Below are 26,354 nucleotides of genomic sequence, written 5' to 3' on the forward strand. Positions count from 1 at the left end.
AGAACATAAAACCCCTTCAATAAAAGAGGAATTATTTTATATATTGATGCTTAAAGCAAAAGATAATTCTTATTAGTCTACTTTTCATTTTTACAAAGCTTTTCTTACATTTATTCTAATTTTGTACCACTTCTTTTGTTGTTTTACCTGCACAAAATAATTCTATACTAAATATTTCTATTATAAAATTCTGTAACTCTTACTGGGTTTTTAATTGTTATTCATATTCTTTAACTATATAAGTTAAATGTTTACAATTTGAAAATTTAAAGGTAATAAAAGTTTTTCTCCCTTCAGTATAATAAATTCACAAAAGAAAAAACAAAATTTATGTATTTAAAAACAAATGTGTAAAGTTAAATAAGATTTCAATATAGGTAAAATTATAAAAGAGACAGAATTCTTATAGGAAGACTAGCAATTTCAAAGAGTACATTAATTCTTTCATTTTTGTGAAGGTACTATTTAGAATTTACTCATTTTAAATAATTTTTAAAAAAAGAGTTTTAAAAATATTTCTTCTTAAACTATTGGGAGTAACTTGATACTGGGAACATTTGGCTTACAAAATTTAACTAAATGGGCTTATTTTTACCTTCCTAACCATCTCTAACTCTTGCATAGTTTTCTGAAGATGTTTCTTCTCTTTCTGAAGTTGTAACTGAAGCTCTTCAAGTTCCTTTAAAGTATTAGTATGCTCCTAAAAATTAAAACAAAGTCATTAAAAAAGCATTTGCAACCAAGTTATTCAAATGAAATTATTGATCATTTTCTCATTTTACCTATATTTTCTTTCATTTAAATAATATCATACATAAACATTTAGCTCACAACACAGAATCAGAAAATTTAAAAGCATAAGAGAATAAGCTAAAGGTGATCTAGTGCAAAATTTAACCTATACATTATTCTCTTCAACAGTATCACTGACAAATGATCATTTGTCTCTCTTTGAATGACTCTAATAATGGGGACCACAATATTTTAAGAAACCTCTTCCAATTTTGGAAATTCTTCCTTATAGTAATCTGCAGCCCATTACCTTCTATCCAGTTCTCCCATTCTGGAGCTTTAAAGAATGTAGACTCTCTCTTGGATGTGTAAAGAGACAACTATCAGGTCTGATTCTCTTTTCTCTTGAATGTTATAATTTTATAGGACATAATATTTTTTAGTTGACATACTACTGACTCAAATTTGTTTTCAATTCACATTTTTTGGTTTTGTTTTTTTGCTCATGAACTGTTATTTTTCCAAATCTCCCCCAATCTAAAGTTGCTAAGTGTAGCTAAGTTTTTAAACCTGAATGACCTTTACGATGACCTTTACACTTATTACTAATTAATTTTTATTTGGTTTAGTCAATTGTTCCAGCTTGCCAGAACATTTGTTGGATTCCAATTATATCATGTAAAATAGCCTTCCCACCACACTATTGTATCATTGTAACATTTTTGTAACTAATTAGTGCCATCATTTAAAATCATTGATAAAAAATACAAAACCAAAAGGATTAAGGACAAAACCATATAGCATGCCATTAGAAACCACCAGGATAGTACCGATCCAAAATCACTATTATGTGAATAAGATTATTCAACCAATTATTAATCCAGTTAACTGTACATCTCATTTTATTTTTCATTTTATCCAAATACAGCATTTTAGTTTTCTAAGCTTGTATTACTCTTCTTTGTGAACTTTATCATCCAATAAATTAGCCTTACTGCTATATTTCAGGCTACTCCATTTCACATTTCAATGCCTTTGCACAGGCTGCCTCCAAGGAATTTACTTTCTTCTCACAATCACTTTTTATAATTCCTCATTTCCTTCAAAGCTCAGATTACACATCAACTTCTACTTCTACGGAAGACTTTCTTTATTCTACCCAACTGCTAAAAGTCTTCAGTGGTATCAAGGGTGCACTACATCTATTCTAGTATACATTATACCCATCTCAATGAAAAAAAAAATAGGTTCTTTGTGAGCTTATATTATGTAAACTTTTTGAGGGTAGAATCCATTTAACTATTCTCAGTACCTGGCATATTAACAGGCACTTAATAAATGTTTGCTGATTGATTGTACATCATAATTGCTAAGTATTTGATGAACTGAAAGGAATATAATAAGAGTGTCAAATATTTTACCAAATCCAGTGTCTAAAGATTTCCTTTAATTTGCCAACTAAGTATACAAGTGCATAAATAGACTTTACATTACAATTACCTTTATCTTTTGCTCTTTCTGAAGTTTTTCAGTTTCCAAATCTTTGTCCACTATGACCTTGGCTCGCTGAACTTCCAAAATCTGGGTTTCTAACAATTTGGCATTAGATTGTAGAGTTTCAATACGTGCTAGGAGATCTTCATTATCAGAGGTCAGCTTGTCACACTAAAATGACAAATTATTTACAACTGTGAATCAAGAAAACAGTAGTTCTTTAAAAAGTGATGTTGCTTAAGGAAAGACTACCAAGTTGGAAAGGGAACAGATCAAAGCTTCTTTGAAGAGCAACCTCAGGAATAGCTGCTGTACTTCTAGCTTGGGTAAGCTAGGAAGATCTCGTTTCTTTCCCCTTCCTTCCCACCCCACCCCCAAAGTGACATTGGAAATAGGAGGGGGAGTTAAAGAATAGATGTCAGATGATTAGAAGTTTGAAAAGTAAAAGAACTCTACTTTTTTTAAGATAAAAATTTCATAACTAATTTTAAAGTACAAAATATAAAGTTCATTTAGAAAAATGTCACTTGACGTGATATAAATACCTTTTAAAAAAATATCAGGAAGAAAATGTGAGGGCTACTTTAAACCCTACAAATGAACAAATATGTGAAAAGTTAGGGTGGAACACTGAAAAGAGAATTGGATATGGAGTTAGAAGAACTAGGAACAAATCCCACCTGTCACTACCTTCCTGACCAAGGGGAAAGTTACTTAATCTCTCTAGATTTGCAAAATGAAAGGGAAGATTAGATGATTTTTTTTACATTTCCTTCCTTCTATGATTCTATAAAAAAGCCAAAAAAAACCCAAACAAACCAAAAAACCAAACTAAAAAAACGACGTTAGGAAATAAGCAGAAAACGGGCTTGCCCATGGTCAGATAGTACTTAAATGTTTTAGATCACAGCTGAAGTCTTTCTGAATACAGACTCAGCTATATCCATTGTTCTAGTCTGGTGCTTCTTAAAAAGAGAATGAAGAAATTTAGAATAAGAATAATGGTTTATTAAAAACTGTTTTAGCTCTCTCAGTCTTCTAGCAATTTAAAAAAAAAGGAAAGAATTCACTTTTTAATTGAATCCTAATCCTGCAATTTATCGCCTTGTTCATGCTGCTTACTTCTGAGCCTGTTTCCTCATCTGTAATATATATTTATCCTACCCTCACAGGACTGTCATGAAGAGAACAGATGCTTCAAGTACTCTGTAACTGCAGTAAAGGGTTATTTAAATTATTAATTTAGAAAAATGACATTTATTTAGTGCTTTAAAGTTGTAACAAGCTTTCTTCACAACAATCCATTAGAGTTGAGTGGAAATAATATGCCACTTTTTAAAACAGATAGATCTTGAAAATATGCCACTTTTTAAAACAGATAGATCTTGAAGTTCTGGCAAATTAAATTAGTTATCTAGGGTCATACACAACTGCAGACATCTAATGCTGGCTTTGAAACCAGGTGTCTTTATTCTGAATCCTAAACTCTTTGATATTCTGATGTACCTATGAGCTTAAGCATTCGGGCCTTCTTTTCAGCAATGAAACCTATCCTTGCTTCTTATCCATGTGACTCCTGTTCCTGTCCTATCATAAATCATCCCAGGGCATGGCCATCAACATTCTGGAAACTTCTGGATCTCATCCCAGTGAAGGCAACAGGCTGTCCAACAGCCTGATCTGGTGTATGACCAGCCTGATCTGGTGTATGACCAGGCCTCATCCATTTTCAGTCAGACATTTCTTTGATGACATCCTTTAAGTTGTTTCTCTTGTGCACCTAGTTAAATGTTGCCACCTACTTATGCCCACCATGTACTTATATACCTTTTTCATCATCGTCTTTAATTCTTCAAAGACTTATTCTGACTTGTAGCTACATAACATTACTGGAAGAATACTGATGGAAAAAACTGGGTCTTTTTATTTTTCAGGGAGAATTTTTGAGGTCACTAAAAGTAAATTATAATTTTCCAAATAAATTCAGCCCAGTCTTTCTCTTTCTCAACTTGAGGGCCAATCAAAGTACATCTTTTTTTTTTTTATCCACTTAATTAAGGGCGAACTCTTGAGGATGCATATACAATAAGAGGCACTGCAGGGTTTTGGTCTTGATACAATCAGCATAATATTATCTAGAAATATGTTAAATGGAAGACTTCTTTTAGTTCCTGTGCTAGACATGAAAATCTTCAAAGAGAGTTGGCAAATATCTTTGGTAAGCCTAAGTCTTCCTGTTTTATGCCTGGAAGGTTCCGACTACATTTTCTATTATTCATCTAAATAAAATTTATATGATTCTGACACATGCACAGGAGAGATTTTGTTGAAAGAGCATTTCTAAAGAGGAAATGTACTCTAACTGATTGTTTTTTATATTCAACACATTAGGACTTTTGTTCTCTACACCTTTTATCTAATTAAGATTTATGACTAAAAAAGGAGAATATTGTTTGTAAAAGCTTAACTATTCTCTTGTCACACCTAAAATAAGAATATTTTAGATGCATATGTAAAATCTTTTATTTTTATAAATATCTTGTAGAAATGGAAAAGAAAATCTGAGTTAATAGCAGATTTTTTTTCTTGGTTGTTTTCTTTGGTTATGTAATTCTCTTATTCTCCCCCCTCCCCTCCCAGTACTTGGTATCTCTTCTTTTTTTCAGACTGAGAATTAATCTCTGTAACATGGTCCATTCTCTTTATGTTTGGTTTAGTATATCTACTAGCCTCATCCTTAGTGCCAGTTGTACTTCATCAAGTAGAACATAAAGGACTATGATGTCAGAATTTATATATGGCATCTGCACTGTCACTGACAAGATTGTTACAAAATCTTTATAGATCTTTTCTGTTGTTTGTTTGCCATCCTTCCAGAAATGCTGTTGGGATGACCCAACTCATTGAATTATTTTGCCAAGAATTTTTTATCATAATCTTCTATGAGGTTTACAAATAAGTTTATATTCTTCCAAAGCACTATTGCTCTTGGCTAGCATCTTTCCTTGCTTGGAAAAGAGAAAAGTATTTGCCGACTGAGGTGGTTTCTATGGTCTTTGGGTTTCTCCCTTTTGTGCCTATTGAGAGTTACAGTGTTAAACTTATGATTTTTTTGTTTGTTTGTTTTAGGCAATTAGGATAAAGTGACTTGCCCAGGGTCACACCACTAATGTGTATTATGTGTCTAAGGCTGGAAATGAACTCAAGGTTTTCTTGATTCCAGGGCTGATGCTCTCTATCCAATATGCTACCTAGCTGTCCCTACATTTTTAAACTTAGGAAAATGTCAATGTCTGTGTCAATGTCTATTCTTTAATCTACTTTCCATTTTTCAGCATCAACAGTTTTAAAAATAGGTCAAAATAAAAGTTGCCTTAATTGTGTTCCCTATAATTTTGTTCTAATTTAGTAATATGAAGTCACAGTCACATGTCCAAGTATTATCTTCAATTAGATTATAAACTGCTCAGAGACATGGATTCTATCTTACACCTCTTTGTATTCTACCAACCACTCTCATTTACTTATTGGCACAGTGCCTGCAGACACCAGAAAATTAAAAAAAAACAAAACAAACAAACAAAAAAAAACTTTATTGATTAGTAACTGCAATTTTTATATTCCACTAAATATTTAATCTGACTTCTATTGGATGAAAAAAGTTTTCTTAAAGAATCGAATATATTCTGCAGGATTAAGTGTTGATGACTCAAGAGCATTTAACACAGAAAAGGGACAAGTATTTGTAATGGTATATGTTTTAAATGAAATCCAACAAAACTTAGAAGATAGTAATTATAGGTTTTACAAAAGAAAATTTTACTAAGTGAATTATAAAGATGTTCATTCAATCCCCTAAAGTGAACTTATCTATCACCTATGCAGCTATTCACATTTGTTTAAAAATATTTATTAACTGTTGCTATGTTTCACATCCAGTCCTCTCAACTAGGAAAAAAATTACTAAAAAGAAATAATCTCATCCTCAAAATGTAAGAAACAGAAAAGATATAACCTAAGGACACAAAACCCATGAAATCCATGATACCACAGTCATTTATTTTGGTTACTTGTCAATCAAAATGAAAGCATAGTGCTTTTCTTTATATAGCTGATTTCTCCTGGAAACAAAAAAAAAAACCCAGACAATGGCAAAGAAATCTATACTGTGAATAAGAGTTCATGACATGTAGTAATTAGCATATCCAAGTAAAAATTTTTAATTACCTGAGAAGCTGAATTCTTTAATTGTCTTGTAAGATCTTCTATTTGGTGCTCAAAATTATTTGCACGCTCCTTTTCCATGTCCAATTGCTCTGCCTGTTTATCATATTCTAAGAAAAGATTCTTTAAAAAGACAAAACAATACCATAAAGGAAACATCAGAATACCAGAATTATAAATCCTTAGGGTAATATTTATTCTATTTAATATTTATAAATACCCACTAGATGTTAATAATTTGTATCAGGGCCTATTATTCTATTGGAATACTCAACTAGCATAAAAGCGAGGCAATGAAAACTACTTTTGCTATAGTTAAATAATTTTTGCTATTAATGAGAAGGCTATATAGATTAAATATTTCTTTTCCTTTAAAGTTTTAAAAGACTTGTTATATATTTTATACTTTAATCTACTTTATACATAAGAGACTAAAGTCATCACTACTAAACTCTACTTGGTTTTAAAATATAAATCCTCATACTAGATTTAAGTTAGAGTTTGGCAACTTTGAGTCTGTAAATCAAAATATCTATCTAAAACCAATCAAAAACCAGCTCTTAGTTGGATCCATCTAGTAATGAGAATAATTATTTTTCCAGACTACTATCATTACTATCATGTTCTTGATCTTTTGCCTTAATTTTTAGTTCAGTCTTGCCCTAAAAGTCAGGAAACATTCTTACATGCACATTTTTTTAAAAAGCAAGAATACAAACTATTTTGAACACTGTTCACCAATATTTAAAATAATATACAGTTACATAACATTCCAATGACTATCAAGTTATTGTTTTTGCTTGACTCTTGGAGCTAATTGACTTGAATCTTCAAAAGACTGATTATACATGTACATGGGTTGGGATAAGAAAATCACCTCGGGGCAGCTAGATGGTGCAGTGGATAGAGCACCAGCCTTGAATTCAGGAGGACCCGAGTTCAAATCTGTTCTCAGACACTTAACACTTCCTAGCTGTGTGACCCTGGGCAAGTCATTTAACCCCAGCCTCAGGAAAAAAAAAAAAAGATAAAAAAAAAAAAATCACCTCAATTTTCAGTTCTTTGCCCCTACAAAATGAGCTGCTAAATTTTTGTACATATGAATCCTTTTTTTCTTTTCCTTTGAAATACAGACCTAGCAATGGTATAGCTGAGTTAACAGATATACAGTTTTATAGCCCTTATGATATAGTTTCTTTTTTAAAAAATTATTTTATTTTATTTTTTTATTAATTTTATAATTATAGTTTTTTGACATTACATATGCAGGGGTAATTTTTTTTACATTATCCCTTGTATCACTTCTTTTCTGAATTTTCCCCTCCCTCCCTTTACCCCCTCCCCTAGATGACAGGCAATCCCATACATGTTACATGTGTTACAGTATATCCTAGATACAATATATGTGTGTAAAACCAAGTTTCTTGTTGCATAGTACGAATTGGATTCAGAAGGTAAAAATAACCTGGGTAGAAAGACAATAGTGCAAACAGTTTACACTCAATTCCCAGTGTTCCTTCTCTGGTTGTAGCTGATTCTGTCCATCATTGATCAACTGGAACTGAATTAGATCTTCTCTACGTTGAAGATATCCACTTCAATCAGAATACATCTTCATACAGTATCGTTGTTGAAGTGTATAATGATCTCCTGGTTCTGCTCATTTCACTCAGCATCAGTCCATGCAAGTCTCTCCAAGCTTCTCTATATTCATCCTGCTGGTCATTTCTTACAGAGCAATAATATTCCATAACATTCATATACCATAGTTTACCCAACCATTCTCCAATTGATGGACATCCATTCATTTTCCAGTTTCTAGCCAATATAAAAAGGGCTGCCCCAAACATTTTAACACATACAGGTCCCTTTCCCTTCTTTAGTATTTCTTTGGGATATAAGCCCAGTAGTAGCACTGCTGGATCAAAGGGTATGCATAGTTTAATAACTTTTTGGGCATAGTTCCAAATTGCTCTCCAGAATGGTTGGATTCTTTCACAATTCCACCAACAATGCATCAGTGTCCCAGTTTTCCCACATCCCCTCCAACATTCATCATTATTTGTTCCTGTCATCTTAGCCATTCTGACAGGTGTGTAGTGGTATCTCAGAGTTGTCTTAATTTGCATTTCTTTGATCAGTAGTGATTTGGAACACTTTCATATGAGTGGAAATAGTTTCAATTTCATTATCTGAAAATTGTCTGGTCATTTGATATAGTTTCAAATTGTTTTTTCAGAATGGTGTGACCACCAACAGTATATGTTTAGTGTACCTATTTTTAAACATCCCCTTCAGCATTTATCATTATCCTTTCCAAACCTCTTAGTTAGCCTTATAATTGGGAAGTTAACTCAAGTTGTTTTTAATGTAAATTTCTTGAATTATTAGTGATTTGGAGCAATTTTTCATTTAATTATTGATAGCTTTCATTTCTCATTTTGAAAATTACTTCTTTATATCCTTTGGATATTTATCAATTGGGTGATGGCTCATATTTTTACAAATTTGGTTGTTTACTACACATTTGAGAAATGAAATTTATTAGAGAAATTCTTTCCCTCAAATTTCCTGTGGACTTTCTGTGTTTGTATTGGTTTGGTTTGCACAAAACCTTTCTGATTTCATGTAATCAAAATGATTCATTATACTTCCCAAATTGTCTTTTTTGTTTGATCATAAATTTTCCCTTATCCATAGAAAAAAGGCAATTTTTTTATGTTCCTCTTTTAATTTGTTTTTATCATATCACTATGTCTAACTAATATTCCCATTTTGATATTATCATGGTTTGTGATGTGAGTTTGCTTTATATCTACCTGCCAGATTGCTTTCGTTTTTCCAGCAGAATTTGTTAAACAGTGAATTCCTGCCCTAGTATCTTGGTTTGTTGAGTTTATCAAATACAGGGTCACTATGATAATATAGAATTATTGTAGTATATAACTATTGTCTTTTTGTTAATTTTTTTGGGAAAGTTTTTGCATCAATATTTATTAGGGAAATTGTTCTACAATTCTTTGTTTTAGCTTTCTCTGATTTAGATACCAAAACTATTTCTGAATCATAGAAGGAATTTGATAGAACTCATTTTTTTTCCCCTAGTTTATATAGTAATGGAATCATTTGGTAGAATTTACTTATAAATCCACCTCACTTATATTTTTTTCTTTAGGGACTTCACTTATACTTTAATTAATTTCTTTTTCTAAGATGGGGTAAGTATTCTATTTCCTCTTTGATTAATTATGCCAAATTAAATTTTATAAACATTCAACCACTTCATTTAGATTGTCAATTTTGTTCTCATATAATTGAATAAAATAACTCCTAATAATTTCTTTAATTCCATCTTCACTGATTATGCATTTACCCTTTTTTATTTTTGAACTTGCATTTTGCTTTTCTTGTTACCTTGTTACCTGATTTAAAAAAACAAATAAACAAACAAAATACCTCAAACTAACTAATAGCTTATAGTTTTACTTATTGGCTCAATGCTATTTTTTAAATTTAAAATTTTAACAATTTCTCCTTTGATTTACAGGATTTCTACTTTGGTGTTTAATTGAAGATTTTTCAATTTGTTCTTTCTTTTAATTTTTTTTGTTTTTTTTTTTTTAGTTGCATACCAATTCATTTATCTGCTTTTTCTCTTTTACTGATGTAAGATTTCAGGGATATAAATTTTCTCTTCTAAGCCCCATTTTGGCTGCAGCCCCAAAATTATGGTGTTATTTCATTGTTGTAATCATCATTAATGAAATTATTGTTGCTATGATTTATTTTTTGAAGCACTCATTCTTTAGAATTAGGTTATTTAGTTTCCAATTAATTTTTAGTCTATGATTAAAAGACCCTTTGTTCAAAATAATTTTTATTGCCTTGTGGTTCAAAAAGGGTACATTTAATATTTCTGCTTAGAAAAGTTTGTTTGGGAAGTTTTTATGTACAAGTATATGGTCATTTTTTGTGAAGGTGCCATTTGTAGCTGATAAAAACATATACTTCTTTCTATTCCCATTCAATATTCTTCAGAGAGCTATCATTCTACCATTTCTTTAATCTATTTCTTGATCTGGTTATAATTTATTTGATTAGATTGAGCTAGGCCTGAGAGGAATGAATTGAGGTCCTTCACTAGCATAGTTTTACTGTTTTTTTTTTTCTTATTCTAAGTCATTAGCTTTTCCTTCAAGAATTTGGATGTACACTTAGTACATATATGTTCAATATTGATGTTTCTTTATTGTACTTTTACTAAACTTTAGATTGTCTCTTTCAATTAGGTGTATTTTTGCTTTTGCTTTGTCTGAGTTTATAAATGCTATAAGAGACAGGGCCCTTGTAAGAGAGAGATGTACACAAAGTTAACATAAAGGACTGGAGAAGTATGTTATGCTTCAATTGAAGTTAAAAAAAAAAAAAAAAAAGGGCAGCACTGCCTGGATGTATCATCTGCACTACCTATCAAAGTGTCTTGAAAATTATAGGTACTCCACCAAGATAAGGTCAAAATGGGTTCATGATCTAGGCATAAAGAATGAGATTATAAATAAATTACAAGAACATAGGATAGTTTACCTCTCAGACCTGTGGAGGAGGAAGGAATTTGTGAAGGAATTTGTGATGAAATAAGAACTAGAGATCATTATTGATCACAAAATAGAAAATTTTGATTATATCAAATTGAAAAGCTTTTATACAAACAAAAGTAATGCAGACAAGATTAGAAGGGAAACAATAAACTGGGAAAATATTTTTACAGTCAAAGGTTCTGATAAAAGCATCATTTCCAAAATATATAGAGAATTAACTCTAATTTATAAGAAATTCTTCAATTGATAAAATGGTTAAAGAATATGAACAGACAATTTTCAGATGAAGAAATTGAAATTATTTCTAGCCATACGAAAAAATGCTCCAAGTCATTATTAATCAGTGAAATGCAAATTAAGACAATTCTGAGATACCACTACACACCTGTCAGATTGGCTAGAATGACAGGGAAAGATAATGCACAATGTTGGAGGGGATGTAGGAAAACTGGGACATTGATACATTGTTGGTGGAATTGTGAATACATTCAGGCAATCTGGAGAGCAATTTGGAACTATGCTCAAAAAGTTATCAAACTGTGCATACCCTTTGATCCAGCAGTGTTACTACTGGACTTATATCTCAAAGAAATCTTAAAGGGAAAGGGACCTGTATGTGCAAAAATGTTTGTGTCAGCCCTTTTTGTAGTGGCTAAGAACTGGAAACTTAGTAGATGCCCATCAATTGGAGAATGGCTGAACAAGTTGTGGTATATGAATGCTATGGAAAATTATTGTTCTTTAAGAAATGACCAACGGGATGATTCAGAAAGGTCTGGAGAGACTCTTATGAACTGATTCTGAGTGAAAAGAGCAGGACCAGGAGATCATTATGTACTTCAACAACAAGACTATACAATGATCAATTGTGATAGATGTGGCTCTTTTCAACAATAAGATGAACCAAATCAGTTCCATTTGTTCAATAATGAATAGAACCAGCTACACCCAGTGAAAGAACACTGGGAAATGAGTGTGAACTACTACATAGCATTTCCAATCCCTCTGTTTTTGTCTGCTTGCATTTTTTATTTCCTTCACAGGTTAATTGTTTGTTATTTTAAAGTTTGATTCTTCTTGTGCAGCAAAATAACTATGGATATGTATTCACATATTGTATTTAACATGTATTAGTCTACCTGCCATCTGGGGGAGGGGATGGCGGGGGTAGGAGGGAAAAAATTGGAAGAAAAGGTTTTGCTGTCAATGCTGAAAAATTACCCATGTATATATCTTGTAAATAAAAAGCTATAATAAAAATAAAATAAAATAAAAACTTGGAAATGATAAACCTCTAAAAAACCCCATTATTCATAAAATAAAAATATAAAATTTTAAAAAAGAGAAAATTACAGGTACTCAACAAGTTTTGGTTGAATAGGGATAAATTCAATGAAACCATGGCATATATTCCTCAGCAGATTTAAGTATTAGAAAAACTCTGCACATTTTAAATGACGAAAGGGCTTAAATCCTGTATTAAAATTAAATTTCTTATTTTTTCTACTAGATTCCATTACTCAAAACTAGATCAGCTAAAGTGTACTATATTTAATGTTCCTCACAGAACATGTAATTTCCCACCTCTTAGGCTTTTGCATTAAATGTCATTCACGAGTGGAATGCTTTCTCATCTCTGCTTCTTAGAATTCCCAAATGTCTTCAAGCCTCTTTAGAAGCTGGTTCTTTCAGGTCTTACTTATATAATCACCCTCAAATTATTCTGTAAACATTTTGTATTTATTTATATGTGTAAAATCTGTTATCCTCAACAGAAAATAAACTTCTTAAAGGTAGACTTTTTTTTTGTCTTTGTATTCCTATCACCCAGCAGTTTTTCACATATATAAATATGCATATGGCATAAAACATAAATTTCACATTTAGATTATCCTACTAGCATAGTTTACTTTGAAGGTATAAGTGAAATTTAAAAAAATTATAAAGATAGTAACTCTTTTTTACCTTATAGCCTTCTGCTCCTTTAATGAGGTCTTTCATGGAAGTAGACAAGTGATCTCTTTCAGATCGAACCAATTCAAGTTCTTCCCTTAGAGACTGTGCCTATTTTATACACATATCAATATTGTGAATTTATTCAGCACAGAAAAATGTAGATTTACTTAAACTGTAAGTTTATTTACAAGGTACCTTACCTCCTTTTTGCTGGAATCAAGTTCTTTCCTTGCTTTCAAGGCAACAACTTTTATCTTACTTAATTTCTCTTCTTTTTCTTTGGATTCTTTTTCTAAGTTTACTGAAAACAAGGATGAAAAGAATCATGCTTACTGAACTGAATTGAACTTATAAGGAACTCTTCCGTAAAATGCTCTTGGACAATCTGTTCACAGCCCTACTGGGATCAATAGTTTTAATAAACAACTTGAATGAAGTCAGAGAGGGAATGATCTGTGAATAATCTGACTCTAGGAGGAATAGGTCCAAAAATTAACAACAGATTAGTATTATAGTACAACTTAGCAAGATGAAATCTAGTAAGAACAAACATTTTGGTTCTAGGCAGAACATTTTAGAAAAGATACTGAAGATGGTGATTAGAAAATATGCTATATAAAAGCTGAAAATAGATAAAAGTTTAATCTGGAGATGAGAAGAGAGATTTTCTGGGGGTAGAAGCGCAGAATAGTTGTGTGATGCAGTAGAAAGTGCATTGGATTTGGAGTCCAAAGTCTTGTATTTTAATTCTGGCTCTGCTTACTGCCTGCATGACTTTGGACAAAGCCTTTGAACCTCTCTCTGGGCTTCAATTTCCTCATCTATAAAGTGAAGGGGTTGGATCAGAGGTCCCATGCAACACAATCTTTTAGCCTATGGTCCAAATGTCATCTCCCCCTTCTGGGCTTTTATATATGTTGCCTTTCATGTTTTCAATGGATGACAAGACTTTCAATGAAAGGACTAGATTTATTAATATTTTCGTTTTGTTTTTTGCTGAGGTAATTAGGATTAAATGACTTGCCCAGGGTCACACAGCTAGGAAGTGTTAAGTGTCTGAGACAGATTTGAATTCAGATCCTCCTGACTTCAAGGCTGATGCTCTATCTACTGTGCCACCTAACTGCCCCCCCCCTTTTTTTTTAAATCAAAAGACAAAGGCTAGGAACAATGAGGAGTTTTAGAGGTAAATTTCAGTTTGATATATTGATATATAATAAAGCAGTCCACAATAAGGTTGCTTTTCTAGGTAATGAGTTCCCCCAATATGTTGTATCTTCAGTTGACAATCTATTTGTCCACAATGTTACAGATTTGGAAACTGTTCCAAGTCTATGTTTGACTAGAAGACTTCTGAAAACTCTTCCAATGTTAAAGATGTTAAGGATAAATGTAATTAGAAATCATCAAGATGGAATGCAATAAACATATTGCTGGGTTGTGAAAGTGGGTTAGTCAATCTCTTTAATCATTTAAGGTTTGACTGTTCCAGGGCAGCTAGGTGACGCAGTGGATAGAGTACCAGCCTTGAATTCAGGAGGACCCAAGTCTCAGGGGGGAAAAAAAAGGTTTGACTTTTCCTGGTTAATTTGAGTAAACAGTGGTTTCATAGCATTGATATCCTTCAGTTTTCCCCCAAATCCTATATTTAGGTCCATTTCCGGATTGTCAAAGGTGATGGGAAAGCCAATACAATACAAAGTAGTAGATAGGTAAGGACTATAGGGAATAATTTGTGAATAAGGGTTAGATCAAACAGAATAAACCACTTAGTGGAGTCAGTCATTACAAGACATCAGATGTTCTCATAGTTACAGGAGATATTTCTCATTTCCTAACCTATACGATGGTGATTCCCATTCTTTCTCCACTTACCTACAATATTCTTGATATTGATATAATAATGTCTAAGCTCTTGTATACTTCCTTTTTTCTTTTGCTTTACATATTTATCCTCTTCAATATGAGTTTCCGATTTCTCTTTATTTAGAAGATGGCTCTTATACTAATCCTTGATAAAATTTTAACTAACTGAGACAAAGTAGCTTAGGAAAAAGAAAACCTGAGCTCCTCTTGATAATTTTCTTCCTCATTTCAATACTAGTACAAATTTAGTTTGTACTAACTCAAATTTTCATTCCCAGTTAAAGAAATTTTTCATCTTCACTAAAAAGTTACATCAAGATAGTGGCTGATAACATAAAATATATTTCTTATCTAGTATGTAGCTTTCATACTGTGTATACCTTAACTATCTGTCCACCTTGATGTTAAAAAGCTTGCTTAAAAGGACAGAAACAGGAGATTGATTTGAGACATTTCTTGATCATAAATCTTGCATTTATAAATTAAATGTCAACTGAATTGAGGTTTTGATTGGGGATCTCTAAAATTTAAATGGCAGGAGTGAGTTAGATTTTTTTTTTTTTCATTCATTTCATTCAATGTTAGTTAACATTTTCAGTTTGGATTTCTGTGTTTTCAAATGAGAAATTTCCAAATGTTTTCTACTGTGGAAGATGTTTTTATTTTATAAAAGAAATTGCCTTTTTTCATAACTAACTAGATAGGCCACTGTTATAAACAAACACATTCCTTTTGAAAAGTTTTTTTACATACTATCCCCAGTGCACTTCAGAGAGGAGATATACAAAAAGGGAAACAGATTAAAATTAGCATTGGGGGGAAAAAAAACCCAACTCAAACCAATGATTTTACCTTAGCTGATTGAGAAAACTGATTTATAAAACAAAATACTAAACAAAACTTATCATACTACTCTTTCTAAGTGTTATATTATTTTGTCACATGACAACTATCTTCTATTTAGTCCTGGTTTTTTTTTTTTAATGACGTTTTTTAAAATGACATTTAAGGAACAATTGCTATAAAGATAAATGCTAAATTATTTCTAAGTAGACATAGAAATCAGTAATTATGATCCTAGAATACTTTAAAACTCTCTTGTTTAAATGTTTGACCAGATTTCCTTTCCAGATGCCTTTAGCTTCCTATTCAAAAAGACAATATTCAGAAAGAGTTAACTATTTAAAATTATCAAGTATAAAATATGTATTATTCAAACTTTAATATTGCATTGAAATTTCTGGATCCTTCTTCCCTTACAATCCTTTAAGGATTTCATTCCAGATCTCATGAGATCTAATTACAAAGATAGAGGAAGTGAGGCAGAACAGTGGGATAAAGTGCCAGGTTTGGAGTCAGAAAAACTCTTCTTCCCAAGTTCAAATCTGGCCTCAGATCCTTAGTAGCTATATGATCCTCAGCAAGTTACTTAACTCTATTTGCCTCAGTTTCCTCATTTGTAAAAGAAGCTAGAGAAAGAAATGTCAAATTAATCTGGTATCTTTCCCAGGAAAACCCCAAAGTGGAGTAACAAAAAATAGGATATGATTAAAAATGACTGAACAAATACAATAATATATATGGTATCTGAAAATTATTTTATAACCTAAGAGCTTAACACAGAGCCTTATATAGAACCTGGCTTCTTAAACTGTAGTTTGACTCCATATGGTATCTCATAACTAAGTATAGGAGTCATGAAGTTAAAACTTATTATCAGTAAGTGCTTGATTTGTATACCTATTTTATATACCTATATATATATATATATATAGGTATGGAGTAAAAATTTCTCAGGTGAAAAGGGGTTGTGAGTGGAAAAAAGTTTAAAAAGTCCTGATATAGAACAAGTTAATCAATTTTTTAAGTGAACTGAATGAAGGAAAATACAATTAGAATTTTATCTACAAAGACTGGTTTACAAAAGACATTTATCCACATCACTAGACTTTTTTTCCCACTACTAGATAGTGCTAATGCCTCAGCACTATCTGCCTTTAGCAATCAGGAAAACTACCAAATGAGCATATTAAAATGGTAGAAGGCAAAGTAAAGGTGGGCTTTTTCTTTTAGGAACATAAGTGATGGGTTAAATGAACAACGAAAAGCAATGACCAGTTAAGTACTGGTTAGTTTCCTAAATGGAAATCTAAGGTCTCTTTTAGTAATGACTATTTTGGAACTTGCTGCTGAATGGTTACCGGTCTAATCCTTTTGAGTTTCATGTCATCTGAACATACAAATTTGGTAACTAGGACATGACTCTGATTGTTCTTTCCTACAACCAGGAAACCATTTAAGACAAATGCAATCATCAGAGCAAGCTGGATGAATGTGTGTAGCTAGCTATTTGCATAAATGTAAAGTACTCCTAAAAATAAAGAGGATCATAAATTTAGAGATGGAAAGGACCTCAGAGTTTCTCTAATATAATTCCCTCATTTTACAAGTGAGGCTCGGAGATGATGAATGTTTTGCCTATGGTTACATAAGTGGCTAAGTGACAGGGCTAAGATTCAAAACCCAGATCTCTATCTTGTACTATTTCAAGCTCTTAATACAAGTTTCTTTTTAGGATTCTATACTTCATGTTATGCTATCTCAGTGTTGCCAAATTGACTTCTTGAAACTTGTTAAAGATCACTGTTATACAAATGAAAAATTAAAATCAAAGTTACAAATTTCAGTTATCTTTAACAAGTTATCTTTCACCATTTTTTCCTTAAGTGATTCATCTTTCAAATTATAATGACTTTAAAAATATCCCATCTAATAAAATGCAACTATGTTTTAAAAATAAAACTATTCAAAACAACTATGCCATTAGATTAAGATGTCAATCTTTGACAAATTCTATATTGCCTATTTATTTGCTTAGTCACCTATACTCAAAAGTTTGATATCATCTGTTACTGCCTGATATTTCTTCACTTCCAATATCCAAAATGACTGATCAATCCTCTAGTATACCTCTATGAATTCTATTCACTACAGTGTTTACTCATTGCCATCACATAGTCCAAGCCTTCATGACTGTTTGGATTACAGAAGCGGCTTCCTAATCAATCTCCCTATTTAAAGTTTTCCACCCAATACATCCCAGCCCTTTAAAAATTCCCTTCTTCCCACTAGATCAAATACTTGGAAAAAGAAGGCATAAATGAATAGTAACAGCACTGAGAAAAAACATGTGAAATAAAAATCTTAATAGTTGCATAAATTCTTGTCATAACAGTAAAATGGTATTAAAAGAAAACAGTTGTCTTATTAAAAAGATAGGTTAAACAAAAGTAGTTACCAATTTTATCTTCTAGTTCCATTACTGAATGTTGATCACTTTTTACAGAGGATGAGTTCTCTAAAGAATCCTACATTTTAAACAAGGCCAAAAAAAGAGAGAGAGAGAGGCAAAATGATGTAATTAGACCTTTTTTTTTTTTTTTTTTTTTTGGTAATGAGTTAGTGAGAGTATCATTGTTTTGAAAAAAAGGAAAATTAAAATCGCAAGTGATTTACATTAAAAAAAAAATTGGGAAATGGTTTTTTGGCCAACACAGTAACCAATATTGAACTCACAATAGTACTGTCAAAATTTTTATCAATATAAATTAATAATACAAAAATTAATGTAGAAAAGCAAAGTATCCTTGAATAAGGTAGGCAGTTTGTAACATAGAATCCTCATAATTAGAGAAAAGATGAAATAATTTCTCCTGCTCACCATATTGTTGTGAAATAAGTTTTTTGGTGGGAGAATTTCACATTTAAATTAAAGGGAAGTATCCACACGTACTATTTTGGTTTTCAAACTGTTCTTTATCAAGAGACAAGTTTGTAGGCAAAATTTTATGGATCTTAAGTGACTAGCTATATAACAATGAACAAGTCATTTAATCCTATTCCTTTTCATATGCAAGATCAAGATAATTAGAATCTAAAAAAAAAAAGTCTAGTATTATTGGATTGGGATGAGCATTATGAAAAATCCTCAACAATTTTGAGAAAGCTTACCATTTAGAAATACTACTGTAAACTGTCAAATTCTCTTTTAAATTTAACTATTCTGTTTCAAAGGTTTTATGATTAAAAGCTATCATTTTGAATGAATATACACTATAATACACAATTGAATGGGCATACAATATAAATATTAATGAAATAAAATAATTTGCAACCTTTAAAGATGTCAATTCTGCTTTCACATCATGTAGTTCAGCCTCTCTTTGCTCTAGCAATAGTCTTATATTTTCTTGTTCTTCTACAGAAGATTCTCCTTTATCCTGATCTTCAATTTTGCTACATGTAAGGTTCTCAGAAAGTTCTCTTATTTGAGCTAAAAGATTTAGGTTTTCAAGCCTAGTCTTTTCATTTACATTATTCATCTCATGAAGGTCAAGTTGTAACGATGCTTTTTCTGACAGACATGCTTCCAATTCTTCTTTTAGAAGAACTTTTTCTTTTTTGTAGTCTTCAAGTAAAGTTCTAAGCTCTTCACAATGAGCCAAATTCTCTTCCTTAATAAGCTCATTTTCTTTCTGCAATTGTAGCACTTTTTCATTATTCTGAAAAACCAAGTTCTGTTTTTCCTCTTTCATTCTTCCTAAAGAATCACTTACAGCTTGTAGGACAACCATGGTATCTTCTTCCTCATTTATTTCTGAAACTCCGGATTCCATCTCTTTCAGAAAATCACACAGCTGAATCCTCACAATTGAGTTTTGTGATTGTTCCTTTAAAAATAATTTATTTAAATTATCTTTTTCTTCATTTACCAACTGTAGTTTATTTTCCAATTCTACAGCTTGCTCTTTAAAGCTGAAGTCTCCTCTTTTTTCAGATATGAAAGTGTCCAAATCTTTTCTCATTTGGTTCTTTTCCTTACTGAGTCTTTCATTTTCTTCCTGAAGGGTCTTTATTTGAGATGACAACATTTCTTGTTCTTCAGAGAGAACTTTAATTTGAACCTCAAGTTTTTCCACATTTTGGTCATTATGGTTTTTTTCTTTCAAGGTCTCTTCCCATGCTTCTGTTAATGCTTTCAACTTTTGTTCTAGTTCACCATTGTATTGAGTAATTTGATCTACTTTTTCCTTAAGTTCTACCATCTCTTCCTCTTTCCTTTTACATTTTTCATAGAAACTGTCCAACTCCTCTTGAGCATTTTGTATTTTACTTAAGAAATGATCTTTTTCATCACTAAAAATACATATTTTTGCTTGTAGCTCTTCTATCATGATATCTTTTTGATTAAGACTAATCAATGTTTCTTCATTTTTTTCTTCAAGGTTCTTGATTACATTTTCATACTCCTGGGTCTCATTTTGCTTAGATAACAATACTTCCTTTTCTTCTTTTAGCCGATTCACAGTTTCAATGAGACTATCTTTTTCATTAAAAGCTGCTCTGAGTTTTTGCTGCAATTCTTGAACATCAGAAGCTTGCTGTTGTTTCATAGATTCAAATTCTTGACTGATTTTTCCAGCTGACTCACCCAGTTCTCTCTGTAAAATTTCCATGGTTTCTCGCAAACTCTCATAATTTGAAATTGCTTCTTCCTTTTCTTGCTGTATGTTTTCATACTGTTCCCTAAGATCCTGCATTTCAAACATTATGGTTAAATTTTCTTTTTCTGAGTCTGATAATAAGTTTTGTTTTAGTTCTGATATTTCTTTTTGGTATTCCTCCTTAAGATTCTGTACTTCCATATTATGTTGTTTCACAGTATTACTAAGCTGATTTCTTGAAACTTCTAGCTCAGATTTTAATTTTTCAATTATACAACAGTGATCTTCTTTAACAAGCAGGAGTTCGTTAACTTTAAACTCTAAATCTTCCCGTTCACGAAAAAACTCATCCTTTATATGCTGAGCATCCATCTCTAGTTTTAATTTAAGATTATTCATATAGGTAACTTCATCTTTTAACATACTATGCTGTGACTCCAGTTCTTTCAAGGAATCCTCTAAGTGTTTGACTTTTTCATTAACTATTTGTTTTACAACTGTATCTTCTTGGATCTCCTTATCACATACCTGACTTTCTTTAACTGGATTCAATGTTTCTTTAAGGTTTTCAACTTCATGGTTGGACTTCTCCTGAATGCTTTTTTCATCTGCCATATTTTCCATTAGTTGTATCAACTTGTTTCTTTCTTCTTCATGTTCTTTATCAGAACATTCAAGTTGATGCATCAATGTTGCCGTTTCTTCTTTGTGTGTAGTCTTCAATTGCAAAAGCTCCTCCTGTAAGCTACTGATTTCACTTTGGCAATGCTTAGAATTAGCCTTGATAATGTTTTGGAGATCATTAATTTCTTGGTTCTTTTCCTCAGCAATAGTTTCCAATTGCTTTTTCAAATATAAAATTTGTTCTTCATAAGCTGGCTTGATTCTTTGAATCTCTTCTTGTAGTTTTTGGACATCATCTTGGGACTCACTATTAAGTTTAAGCTGTTCTGAAAGTCCTTCTTGTTTTTTCACTGCTTCCTCCAATTCTTTTTGTAAGGCAACTCTATCTTCATTGTACTTTGATTGTGCTTGAGTAAATTCAGTTTTCCAACTTTCAATTTCCTTCAAGTAACTTCTACTTGAGTGTTCAAACTCCTTCTGCAGGTCTTCCATCTTAGTTACAGAATGCTAGTTAAAAAAAAAAAAAAGCATACATTAATCATTTGAAAAGATAAAATTAACCTTTTCTGCATCTTTTTAGTTGTTGTCTAACCAAATAGAAAAGGAACCAAACAGAGATGGTAGAGATCAATTACCTAAGGCAGGCTCAAGAGAGGAAAAAAAAAAGCTTTTTACCTTTTCTTAAAACTCAGTCAGCCTGAATGAAAAAGCCAGATAAAATTATTTTAAACTATGACCATAGCTAAATTTTTTAAAAGATTATTGTAAAAGATACTATAAACAAATCAATGCTTGAACAAAAAGCAAATAGTCTCAGAATCTGACTTTTCTATTAAAAATGTACAATTTATTTTTAATTTAAAAAAATAAATTTTCTGTTAATCAAATAAGACAAAATAATCAGACTTTGTTTAAAAGAAAAAAGGAATTTTATAGCCACAATTATGACAGAAATGGATGACACATTGTACTTTTTAAAAACAAGGACATTTAGGATCTTAAAATGTATCACAACTCTGATAATGGTTAAAAAACAAAAAGAAGCTTATATAAGAAAACAATCATGAAAATTTTCATACATGATTTTCATGTATGAAACAAATTGATACAACTAATGGAAAATATGGCAGACTAAGGGACAAATTTGAAGAAGGTACTTCAAGCTCAAAAAATCTATGCTCTTAGTTTAAAAAAATTTAGAAATGTTATTTCCATATCTTTATTATAATAAATATTACTTAATGTCTCATTGTCATTGTGCACCTATATCTTCACTTTGGGTATTTAGACTATATTATAGATGTCTACATTTCTTATACTTGTAGCTGATTGAAAGAGGAAAAAATACAACATGCTCCTATTAATCTTGTAGAAAAATGCACTTGTAAGTCATTTTTACCACTGTTCAATTGTTACTATCTGATTACGCTGAAAGCAAAAATTGCCTGTCTGTGGCTAACCTGGGAAGAAAACTTTCTATAATGACTTTAGCTTCTCTTTTTTGTTTGTTTTTTCCCTCAGTGGTATTCCTTTCCTTTCCTCTGACTTTCTGCCTCCTTCGTTTCTCAATGACTAGCTTTCTAACCCTCTCAAACAATAAAAACTTTGGTTAAAACTCCTTTACAATACTATTAACTATTTTGGCTACTTGCATGTTTAATCAACTAGGTGAACCATGGCAGAAAATTTGTGGGGAAAAGGAATTCTCTCCCAAGGTCTTGAAATCATTCAGATTAGCATAGAAAATAAAATTACTTTGACTGGTAAAGAATGGTGGACTAAGCTAGAGGGTACAATATATAGCTAAACCGGTCTTTCTTCTATCCTTCCCTCATTTGTCCTTTTTTTTTTTTTTTTTTAAACATATCTCTCTATTTTTGACTCACACTGGGGAATCCAATATATATCCATCAACCTAGGACTCCATGTCATCAACCTAGGACTAGATCTGCTTTATATGTCAAATAGCATTGTAATTATCACTTACTTTGTAATTTTAAAAATATTAGAATTTTTTCTCCAAAATGGTTTTTCTCAATACTGTCACCATGATTAAACAATGCAACAATAAAACTAAAGATACTAATTGAGAATATATATAAAAAAAATTCATTAGAAAAAGTTGTTTCCATACTTCTGCTTCTTGCTTCATCTTAACATTTTCTTTCTTCAAAGCTAAACAGTGTTGTTCAACTTCTGCTTTTTCCAGAAGAATAGCATCCAGGCGTTCTGTGAGAGCCTATTTTTTAACAAGACAATGTATTAATAAAGTACTAATCAAAAAGTAGCCACAGAACATCAATACAAAACATTTTCTACTTTGTATCAGGGAAATGGATGACCAGACATTTAATTTTAGAAACTCTTTATGATCTGCTATTTAAAAATAGTATACTAAAATTCTGAGGATAATCCAACAGTGGAACAGCTAATTTTTCAAAAGAATTATTCTGAATTTAATTTAATCTCACAAACACTAACAAAGCAGAGGAATGGTGATAGCTTTGAGAGAACTAAAAAAGTAGAAAAACAGAACTGGTTTGAGAAAAGGAAGGGTTGAGGGGAACAGAAAAGAATATTTGGATTTGGTTTTGTTAGGTTTAAGGTATGTAAAGACATCCAAAAACATTTTAAAAGATGATCACAAGGCTGTAAAGGAAAGCAATGCTGAAAAACTTTGGAACTCTGATAAATGACACGATGAATCATTATTTTAAAAGACTAAACACAAAGCATAACTCTTTTTCCTCAGTAGAGATGTGGTAGACTATAGGTGTAAAATGAAGCCTATGTTTTAAGAACTGGTCACATTGCTATATACTTTGCTTGATTTTATTTATTTAGGATGGGTAGAAGGTGGGAAGGAAAATCAGTAGATAGTAGGAGTGATATTTAAAAAAATATGAAGACATAAAACAACATTCAAATGAAGAAGCAAAACCAATTAAATGGGTCTGTCAGCTAAAAGCACAAAACTTTTAAGCTGAAGCTTATATAAAAATAGTTTAGGTCTAAAAGGAAATCTATATAGAAATAAGTAGAGAAGCAGGATTATGCCCAAAGTTAAGTGGTGAGAAAAAGTCAAAGAATCACACAGACAGAAAACAATTTTTAGAGCTACAAACTATTTTAAAGACCAACTGAGCCCAGAGATTCTTAAAGTAGGGTCTGTGGACAGATTTCAAGGAGTCTGTGAATTTGGATAGAAAAAAAATTACACATTTATTTTCCTAATTTTTGCTTTCCTTTATAATTCTATATTTTTATGCCTTTGCAAACATTATTCCAAGAAGGGATCCATTGATTTTACCAGACTATCAAAGGAATTCAAGACTCAAAAAACATGAATAATTAATGATCTTAGAGTCCACTCTTCTTATTTTACAATGAAGAAATTGAGGCATTAAAAGTCTAAGTGACTTTTCCTGTATCAGAGAAGAACCAGGACTAGAACTCAAGATGCCTGATTTATGTGTTTTTTCCCCCTAATAAACTAAGCTGTCAATCTATGTCCCCTTAGACACGACTTATCCAGATATTTCCCATGAAATATAAAAACAATCAATTTCACCAGCACTATTCAGAAATATTCTATTACCTGAATTACATCATTAGCTCCCCCAGCAACAGGTTTTGATCTAAATTCTTCAATCTCCTTCTCTAATTCTAAAAAAATGTTTAAAAATTTACCATTACATTTTGAACAAAATAATTCAGAAATTAGCAAAAAAAAAAAAAAAAAAAAAAAAAATCTGCATAGTGATTCTATTAGAGCATTTTGTAAAACCACATAGTAGTTACATTAAAAGTGGCAAAGCAACACTTCCAATCCTTCCTCCTTTCTCAACACTTCTAACAACATATAAAACCCTACTTGAGTGCTATAACATACATAGCTACATACACCCTTTCTTTCCAATTAAAATATATTCCTTTTTAACTTGATCCACATATTACTGAAACCCAAACTGGCAATTTTTCTATTAAGAAATTAAGTCTTATTTCAAAGTCCAATTCTTTTTGTACAGCAAAACAACTGTTTGGACATGTACACATATATTGTATTTAATTTATACTCAACATATTTAACATGTATTGGTCAACCTGCTATGGGGGGGGAGGGGGGGAAGGAGGGGAAAAATTGGAACAAAAGGTTTGGCAATTGTCAATGTTGTAAAATTACCTATGCCTATATTTAGTAAATAAAAACTATTAAAATATTAAAAAAAAAGAAAGAAAGAAATTAAGTCTTAAGGTGACATTTTAAAATAATTAAAAATTCAGGAAATGGGTAACACATGTAAGTATTTACATTAAAGAAAGACAATGGATTTCCCTCTTTAAGAGGAAAAGATAAACTGAAAATTCAGTTTTTTCAGTGCACTCAGGCACTGTCAGTGAGTGATAATGATAAGTAGTAATATTTATATAGTTATAACTATGTGCCAGATATTGTGCTAAATGCTTTAATATTATCTCATTAGATCCTCATTCTCTAATTTTTTTGATAGTCTATAATAGTCCTAAAATTTTAAAATTATTTCATTCTTTTTTCCCTCCTTCACCTTCATATCCACTCTCTGCAAACAAGTTTTATTCTATCCTTCTAATATTTTTTCAGCTCAATCATACAAAGGCAGCTGCTGCCTTTAGTGTGTTGAGATAATGAAAACATCAAAGTTTAGAGTGGGTGTTAATGTAAATGGCATTAAGTTCCATAAGACAGTCTGGGAAGAATTATATGTTTTGCATGGTATCATCAAGGACCAGAGCCAGGTCAGTGTAATATTAGCAATTATACATTTTTTTAAAAAAGAAAATAAAGATTTGGTTAGTTAAAAAATGAACATTTGATCAATTCACTTACCTGTGCATCTTGATTTAACTTTTTGCATCAACATCATCTGCTTCTTGGCAAATTTAATGAGATCTTCCTTGGGTAATGTTTCCAACTAAAATGACGTATATACAGATTCTGTTAAAATGGTTATATTTCTGCTATACCACAAAGAAAAAAAATACTTTAATGTTTTGCTAAAAGCAGTCCTATATTGATGTTTAAATCTTTCCTTTTCTTAAAAATTTTTAGTTGAGCAAACACTATTTTTAGCTCCATGTTTATTTTTTAAACAATTATAAAAAGAATCTTGAAGCTTTTTTTTTTTTTTAAGGTCATTCTCATGGGCTTAAGAAACTATGAAGTCTGATTACATGAAAATTCAAGGAAAAGAAGAGACAAGTTAGGATAACTATCAGCAACTTGATGTTTTCATAAAGACATTTGTGGAAAAATGACTGATCTCTCAGATATATATAAAGAGAGAATGAGACCCACACCTTAGAGGTCATGTGACCC

General features: G+C 31.3%; 1 protein-coding gene across 3 annotated transcripts in view; it reads right to left on the reverse strand.

Annotated features, from left to right (window-relative positions):
* GCC2 (GRIP and coiled-coil domain containing 2) overlaps positions 1–26,354 on the reverse strand; it is a 60,638-nt gene that overhangs the window by 32,787 nt on the left and 1,497 nt on the right. For all 3 annotated transcript variants that reach the window (XM_074299652.1, XM_074299651.1, XM_074299653.1), the window contains exons 3-12: positions 25,866–25,950; positions 24,597–24,664; positions 23,133–23,237; positions 19,046–21,505; positions 18,169–18,238; positions 13,205–13,305; positions 13,014–13,112; positions 6,454–6,573; positions 2,233–2,397; positions 596–700 (exon numbers count right to left, since the gene is read on the reverse strand). In XM_074299652.1, coding sequence (XP_074155753.1) covers positions 596–700; positions 2,233–2,397; positions 6,454–6,573; positions 13,014–13,112; positions 13,205–13,305; positions 18,169–18,238; positions 19,046–21,505; positions 23,133–23,237; positions 24,597–24,664; positions 25,866–25,950 — 3,378 coding nt within the window. The remainder of the gene's footprint in view (positions 1–595; positions 701–2,232; positions 2,398–6,453; positions 6,574–13,013; positions 13,113–13,204; positions 13,306–18,168; positions 18,239–19,045; positions 21,506–23,132; positions 23,238–24,596; positions 24,665–25,865; positions 25,951–26,354) is intronic.

This window comes from Sminthopsis crassicaudata, chromosome 3 (assembly GCF_048593235.1).
Source record: "Sminthopsis crassicaudata isolate SCR6 chromosome 3, ASM4859323v1, whole genome shotgun sequence".
NCBI classification, from domain to species: Eukaryota; Metazoa; Chordata; class Mammalia; order Dasyuromorphia; family Dasyuridae; genus Sminthopsis; species Sminthopsis crassicaudata.